The 8,720-nt window shown below is 40.8% G+C and overlaps 1 protein-coding gene across 1 annotated transcript; it reads left to right on the top strand.

Annotated features, from left to right (window-relative positions):
* Nucleotides 1-4,841: 4,841 nt before the first annotated feature.
* Nucleotides 4,842-8,023, top strand: LOC141649120 (uncharacterized). The gene is made up of 2 exons (XM_074457821.1): nt 4,842-5,925; nt 7,707-8,023. The coding sequence occupies exons 1-2, from the start codon at nt 4,842-4,844 to the stop codon at nt 8,021-8,023; spliced, it is 1,401 nt and encodes a 466-aa protein (XP_074313922.1).
* The last annotated feature ends 697 nt before the right edge of the window (nt 8,024-8,720 follow it).

The raw sequence follows: 8,720 nt of genomic DNA, 5'->3' as shown, positions 1-8,720 counted from the left end.
TCACAACTACAAAACATCGTCTGACACAGCGGAAGACTCTTCTAACTGCCACGTGATGACTCATCCCAGCTATCTCATATGCATCATATCATACCTGCTCATTAACTGCTCACCATCCCCGAATGGATCACCACAGTTTTCAAAACAAACAACGGGGTCAGTACTAATTACACAATACAAGTCACAATGAAACAAATGCCAAAACAGCTCAACCAATCACAACAATTCTCCATTCTCCTGCCAGAGTACACATCGCAACAAGTACTCCACACCGCCAGTGGAGGACCGCAGCCGTACCTACCAAATCCCCGCTCATCAACCACTGAGCGATAAACCCAAGTTTCCTTAATGTGCACATCCCTTCCTATGGCGGGTTCCACAGAGGGCGAACCAAGGGCATAAAGTCACTCTCGCAAGTGACTTCACTCAGCCAGGGACGCGCCCCGAATTGTGGGAAATAATCTGTATACTTCCCTTAAACTAGAAGGATTATAACGAATTTAACAATGATGATCAATGGTCATAAACAAAATACATAAACAAAGTATAAAGGATTCAGAATTAACCTTCGGTCCTAGCAAAATTGGCCTAAGAACAATATCAAAATTGATATTCGCCTATTAGTTGCACCCAAGACGATATGAGATATGCCCTATTGATTGTGCTAGAATCGATCTAAAATTTTCTGTAAAAATTTAGTTGTTTTTTGTGTTTTTTCTGATGAGAGAGGAGGCTAGGTCAAGAAAAAGAATTAGAGTTGAAATAATTCTCTCCCTTTCCTTTTTATACTGGCCGGAAATTAGGATGAATAATACTTTCCTATTTTCGGCCCAACTGACCAAAATAAGGAGTATATTAAGACCAAAAATATATAATATGTGTTGAATTGTCATCTAGTGAGGGGAAATATATAATATGTGTTGAATTGTCATCTAGTGAGGATCGAACCCAAGACCTCTTGGTTTGTGTACCCTCACTATTACCACTATGACACATTCATCTTGTTGATATTAAATATAACTGATTATATTTAATTACGAATTAACAGATTAATTCGTCCAAGCTAACATTACATACATTTAATTAAATATAACTTATTATATTTAATTTACGAATTGACAGTTAATTCGTCTCAACTAATATTATTTAATTTTTATTAAATAATTATCTCATCAACACATTGACTAACTTTTTAGTCATTTTGGGCATCAATGTGATTATATTTCTATAACCACATTTCTCAAACACATCCTATAGGTGTGACTTTTAGGGACCAGTTGATCACCGACATCTGTATGATAATAACGTCAAACTTTCTAGCAAGCCAATCGTTATTAGGTAAACGTTAATCAACTGATTAAATATACGAAGTATACCCTTGTGAACCTGTAAGAGATTTACAAATGTTATCACACTAATTTGTGGAGGACACAAGCTCCAACAAACTCCCACTTGTCCTCACAAGTGTATGTGCGATAACCGATTCTCATATCCTAAAATTTCTCCCACTCAATGTAAAACAATTTGCAAATCCGAATTTACAAAGGTCGTATTTTACAAGCGATCAATATCAAGAGTGGTTTCCCCGACTAGAGAGTAACTTAACTGATAAACGAATCAACATTCAAGCATGGCCATGCATTTCAGTTACAACTCCTCGAGTGGCCCTGAGAAATAACTATACCTGATAAGGGTTGGATATTTTCCTCAACTCGAATCCTGCAGATGTAAGTACAGTATGAAATGACCCAGAAAAAATCTACGTAGCCTCCAGTTACGGCAGACCGTGAGAAAGAAACCAAAGTCACCCAAAAACTGCCTTAATCTCAAGAGACAGTCGATAGTCAAAAGAATCGACTCTAGGAACACAATGGATGTCCTATCCACGACCTGGCACCGAATGTTATTAAACATTTAGGACTCCATTACGTTGTCACAAAAAGTTGTCCTGCGAGGTATCGTTATAATCTCGCATCTGTGATCAATCAGTCAACCGTTTGACTTATGGCTCGTTGTGTAACACCCGCCCTTTTCGTATAATTTTCATAAAGAAAAATAAAACTTTTACATTACTTTAACTAGTTAATTTCATTATGTTAATAAAAGTAATTTAATTAAAGCTATGAGTTTTAAAGCTTACGTATATAAAATATACGTTTTCGTCGGATAGAAATAATAACAATAATAATAATAATAATAATAATAATAATAATAATAATAATAATAATAATAATAATAATAACTATATTGATAATAAAATTTCCGTCTTAAATTATAGTAGGTTTAAGACGAACCTCCGTCTAGCAAAGAACCGTCACATGCTCACATGTGAGGCTTAACTTATCTATCCCCGACCTATCCCGTGTCGACAACACATTCCTTAACTTTAGCACCCATTTAAAATATGAGTTTTGACCCACACTCACAAAGGTTGGACCAATCCAACAACACCTCACCATTTTATACTCCTTCCTTTTTCGAAATCCCTGTGTAAAACGAACAAAACGCTGCAGCTGTACTTCGAACCAAAACAAGCTCCAAAGAAACCCATAAATGGCGACTTAAAAATCCTAGATTTCTTGCTCAATTTTCGACCAAACTCAATAATTCTTGCACCATTCATCTTCTTATCTCTTCCTTCATCTTTTAAGGTAAGAAAGGCATAGCCTTGTGAAGTTCCCGTCTCGACCCGTCTCATAAATGTGACGTTTTTTAGACTAACTTGGCTCTTATTACGGTTTTTAGGTGAAGACTTTGAGGACCCCGAAGGAAACTCATTCATAATCGACCATTCACTTGAAGATTGAAGAAAGTTAAGGTAACCGGGATAGGTTACTCGACAAACGTCGGGAAACTCCGCCCATTTCTACTCGTTTTTGCCTTATTTTTCGCAAAGTTGAAGTCTTTGTATGCTTCCCCATAGATGGAGTTGATTGTGTTGTGTTTGTGCTCATTTTTCATGGTTGTTTGGACCCCTTTTTGGTCCGTTTTTCTTCTTGAGTTCGGGTAAGGGGAAGAGGTTGGCTTCTCTGTTCTGCCTCGGTTCTTTTTTTTTTTACAGTCGAAATTTCTTTTGCTCTCTCGTCTGGACTGCTCATGTTGCTAGGGACTGTCGGTGTTGCGTTGTGTCTGTTGGAATTCGAGGATGCAGGGGATGGGATTTTGTTAATGTAGAGAATGAAATGGTGTGTCTAGATACTTTACAGGTTTGGGTAAGAAATTTGTTGGACTCGCAAGTCTGCAAGTTCCTGGACTGGTTTTGTTTTGTGTTTGGTGTGCAGCGGTCTCCCCCCTCTTCTTCTTTGTTTCGTGATTTCTGGGTTTGCCGAGTATTGATATCATGACCTCCTTTCTTTCTTTTTCTGGTGATCACTGCGTTTGCCTGATGCTGTGTTCTTTTCTCTTTTTCTTGATGTTGTGACTTCTAATGTTGGGCTCACCAACATGCATTTCTTGGGCTCAAATAATGGAAAATCTTGGACTCCCTTTTTTTATTTTTATTTGGACCCAAATTTCTGGATGTTGTGGGCTCATCACTATTGGATTTTCGGGCTCGTCTTGTCACTTGCAATGGATTGTGTGCTTCCCGTAAATTTTCTCATGACGTAAATTACCCATTACCACTTGTTATATTTTACTTATTTTATTTAATCGGCACGTATAACTATAAAGCGAGATATTTATTTTATATGTCACAAGTATGAAAAGATGATTATAAATAATTACTTGTTGTGAGTCGTATTCTTGTAGAAATGCCATAGTACCATCATATATGCTTGACATGCCTTTATGCCTGCTTGTGCCGTTCTGCCAAGTATGGATTTAGCTCATTTATTCCGCCTCTTTCGGGACTGTTTCGCCGATTGTGGGTTCTCGACTTCCGTTCGTCGATCGAGTCTTGGATGCGGACTGTTCTCGCCGCGTGTCGAATCGGGGACCGTTCGCCCCGAGAGTCCGGCGATTTAGACTAGGACCGAGTCTTTGTGATTATCATTGTCGTCCTACCAGGGGAAATTATATTTGATGAGTGTAGTAAAGGATTTGCATTTTGGATGGGTATATTGGTCATGTCTCCTTGAATTACGTGCTCATGGTTAAGTGGTCTTTATCTTGCCTTCCAGCATTTTCCTCCATTATTTAACTTTGTTTATGCTTTGCTTACTTGCCTATTTTATTCCTTTTCCTTATTTATGAATCTTTGATCATGTATGCTCATATGCATAGTTACAATTCAACTCATTCTCATCTTACTTGATATGGTCATTTGTTTGTGTGTTTTGTCATGTTCATCTTGATGTTTTGTGGCTGGGAGAACCTTGAGTTACTCCCCACGATGTGGCTTTCATGTTTACATGAATGACAGGTTGGTGAAGATGCTTATATGGGGTTTGACGTGTGAGCTAGCGAGTACCCCGGACTTTTAGATTTCCTATTTACCGCTTAGACTCACCTATTTCTTTATGTCATTCGAGGGATATATTTTCCCCACTTTTGACCGTTTTATTTGTATGGACCCTTGTTTTTATTTTCGTTTTTCCTTCTGTTGAATGTTAGTGACTCCCGCATGCTAAACTCTATCTACTAAATAAAAGTTTAAAAAACTTCACATTTTTTGTATATATTTAGTAGTTTACTTTCCGCTTTATCGCGGGGTGTCACAGTTGGTATCAGAGCCTTTGTAGCTCCCGACGCACACACGTGTACCCCAACCTAAATCTTGAACTTGACCTTGAAATAATGAATGAGAGATGGGTAGAACTAAGGACCTAAGTTTGTAGTCTTCTTGTGTATGCTATTTGTTAAGTACTAACTCGTTTGACTCTCTTTGGTGCTTTAAGAAGATGGTGCGACCAAACAATGTGGAGAATACTATCTTGCAAGCCCTTACTCAAATTCTTCAAAATCAACAAAATGTCAATGTTCAAGCCCATCCCGCTCCACATGTGGTAGATCATCAAGGAAGTTTTTCTTGGATTGCAAGTCAACTAACAAGAAACAAGGCTAAGACCTATGGTGGTGAAGTGGATCCTATTGAGCTTTCCGAGTGGTTTCGTGACATGGAAAAGAATTTCTCTCTTTATGATGTCCAAGATCGAGACAAAGTGAAGCTTGCCTCTCATTTCCTTGTGAAGGAGGCCGATAGGTGGTGGACTATTACCGAGCCTTCCGTCACTCAAGACCCCACCTTTGATTGGAACCGTTTCAAGACTCTTGTGGAAACTCGTTTCTACCCTAAGGAACTCAAGCAACAAAAATTGAAGGAGTTCATTGATTTCAAGCAAGGAGGCCTATCCGTTCAAGCTTTCACCGACAAGTTCAATGATCTTGCTCACTATGCCCCTAAGTTTGTGAAAGATGAAGATGAGCGTGTCTACTTCTACCGAAGCAAGTTGAATCCTAAGTTGGAAAGTATGGTGAGAAGAGATTCCACAACCTTTGTGGCGGTCTATGATGATGCTCTTTGGGCCGAAAATTCCTTGAAGGCTATTGATGATGATGCCAAGACTCGTTCCCACTCTACTTCTTACCGTCCTAACTTTCATGGCAAGAGACCCTTTGTGCCTTCTCCTTCACCGAATTATGCTAACAAGAGGTTTGTGCCAAGAACACAAGAACCAAAAGTGCAAGAACCAAGGAGGCAAGAGCCTAGTGGACAAGTTTCCCAATCAAGCAACAACAACCTCAACTTGGAGAAAGCTCGCAAGTGCTTCAATTGTAAGCAAGCCTTACACCCCGGAGTTGGATGCTACAACCGACCTTTGACTTGCTATCATTGTAAGAAGCCCGGTCACCGTTACAATGATTGCCCCGATAGGAAGACTTCTACTACTCCTCCTTCCACCCAAGCTCCTAAAGCCAAGCCAAGAGGAACCATCTTTGTCATGAGTCGTGCCGAAGCCGCCGCCCATCCCGACATCATTACGGGTATGTTCTCAATTCTCAATCAACCGTGCCTTATTCTTTTGATACCGGCGCATCTTTATCTTTTATTTCTTCCAAGTTTTCGGAAAAGTTAGCTCTTGAGCCCATACCTAGTGAAGATACCCCTATATCCTTACCTTCCGGAGAAATCATTTCATGCTCCTACTTCTTTCCCGATGTCCCTATCATAATTTCGGGAAATCTTTTCCCCGCTAACCTACTTCGTTTTCCCCTTGAGGAATTCGATGTGATTTTGGGTATGAATTGGTTGTCCAAGTATGATGCAAGATTCGAGTGTAGAGATCAAAAGATTCGCCTCAAAAGTCCGCTAGGAACCCGTGTATCCTATAAAGGAGTCCGTTCTCAAGAAGGTGTGAAGTTGATTTCCGCGTTGAAGTTGATGAGTATGGAGAGGAAGGGTCACCAAGTCTTTTTATGTGTGGTGACTTCTACTTCTCCCACCTTGCCGAGGCTTGAAGAAGTGCCCGTGGTGTGTGAGTTCGCCGATGTTTTTCCCGAGGAGTTGCCCGGGATACCTCCCGAGCGTGATGTTGAATTTTCTATCGACCTTGTGCCCGGAACCGGACCGATTGCAAAAGCTCCTTACCGTATGGCGCCAACCGAACTTAAAGAGTTAAGGAAGCAGCTTGATGAGATGATTGAGAAAGGATTTATTCGACCTAGTGCCTCACCTTGGGGTGCTCCCGTTCTCTTTGTGAAGAAGAAAGATGGATCCATGAGACTTTGTATCGATTATCGTGAGCTCAACCGCGTCACTATCAAGAACAAGTACCCTCTACCAAGGATTGAAGATTTGTTCGACCAACTCAAAGGTGCCTCTACGTTCTCCAAGATTGATCTAAGATCCGGTTATCATCAAATTCCCGTTCGTGATTCCGATATTCCAAAAACCGCCTTTAGCACGAGATATGGACATTTCGAGTTTAAGGTGATGCCCTTTGGTTTAACCAATGCCCCCGCTATCTTCATGGACCAAATGAACCGAACTTTTAGTGAGTTCTTGGACAAGTGTGTTGTGGTCTTCATCGACGATATTCTCATCTTCTCTAAATCCGAGGAAGAGCATGCCGATCATCTTCGTACTATCTTAGAGATTCTTCGTCGTCAAAAGTGGTTTGCCAAGTTTTCCAAGTGTGAATTTTGGTTGTCTAAGGTGTCATTCCTTGGTCATGTGATATCTAAGGAAGGTGTTATGGTGGATCCTTCGAAGATTGAAGCCGTGATGGAATGGAAGAGCCCGACCAATGTTGGTGAGATCCGTAGTTTCTTGGGTTTGGCGGGTTATTACCGTCGCTTTGTAAAGGACTTTTCTAAGCTCGCTAGACCGATGACTCAACTTTTGAAGAAAGAGACCAAATTCTTGTGGACCGAAGCTTGTGAAGTAGCGTTTCAAGAGTTGAAGAGAAGATTGACTACCGCTCCCGTGTTGACCTTACCCGAGGATGGAGTGGACTTTGATGTGTTTTGTGATGCTTCTAAGATGGGTTTAGGTTGTGTTCTCATGCAAAATAGGAAGGTTGTTGCTTATGCTTCGCGACAATTGAGAGTTCATGAAGTGAACTACCCTACTCACGATCTTGAGTTAGCCGCCGTTGTTCATGCCTTAAAGATGTGGAGACACTACCTCATTGGAGTTCATTGCCGTATCTTCACCGATCATAAGAGTTTGAGGTATATTTTCACCCAAAAGGAGTTGAATATGAGGCAACGCCGTTGGTTGGAATTAGTGAATGACTATGATTTGGAGTTGTTATATCACGAAGGAAAGGCAAATGTGGTTGCCGATGCTCTTAGTAGAAAGTCAATTCACTCCTTGAGTGCCATCCGTGTGCTTCCCGATGACCTTTGTGCCGAGTTTCGTAAGTTAAGTTTGCAAATAGTGGAGAGTGGCTTTGATTACCTTGGTGCTATGGTTGCCGAACCCGTTATTCTTCGTGAGATCCGTGATAACCTTGTGGATGATGCTACTTTCAAAAGATTCCAAACCAAGCTTCTTGAAGGGAAAGCTAAAGATTGTGAGATTGATGCTAGTGGATATCTCCGTTACCAAAGCCGCATGTATGTCCCTCGATGCCGGTGACTTGAGAAAGAGAGTTCTTGATGAAGCCCATCTATCCCCTTATTCAATCCACCCTGGAGGAGACAAGATGTATAAGGATTTGAAGCTTCAATTTTGGTGGCCTAACATGAAGAATGACATTGTGACTTATGTTGGGAAATGTCTCACTTGTCAACAAGTGAAGATTGAGCATAAGAGACCCGGAGGTTTGCTACAACCCTTAGATGTGCCTTTATGGAAATGGGAATCTATCTCTATGGATTTTGTTATGGCCTTGCCTAAGACCGTTGGTGGGAAGGATGCCGTATGGGTGATTGTGGATAGATTGACCAAGTGTGCTAGGTTCATCCCCATAAAAGAGACTTGGAGTCTAGATAGGCTTGCTAGTGCCTATGTTGAGGAGATTGTTCGTTACCATGGTGTCCCTAAGGAGATCGTGTCGGATCGTGACCCAAGATTTTGTTCGAGATTTTGGAAGGCTTTACAAGATGCTATGGGTAGTAGGTTGTTGATGAGTACCGCTTTCCATGCCGCTACCGATGGACAAACCGAAAGAACGATTCAAACTCTTGAAGATTTGTTGCGTGCTTGTGCCCTTGATTTCCATATTAGTTGGGAGAAAGAGTACCTTTGGTGGAATTTTCCTACAATAATAGTTACCATGCCTCTATCAAGATGGCTCCTTATGAAGCTTTATATGGAAGAAAATGCCGTAGCC

This window comes from Silene latifolia, chromosome 1 (assembly GCF_048544455.1).
Source record: "Silene latifolia isolate original U9 population chromosome 1, ASM4854445v1, whole genome shotgun sequence".
Lineage (NCBI taxonomy): Eukaryota > Viridiplantae > Streptophyta > Magnoliopsida > Caryophyllales > Caryophyllaceae > Silene > Silene latifolia.
Note: the sequence above shows the minus strand (reverse complement) of the source record. Positions and strands in the feature narration are given on the sequence as shown.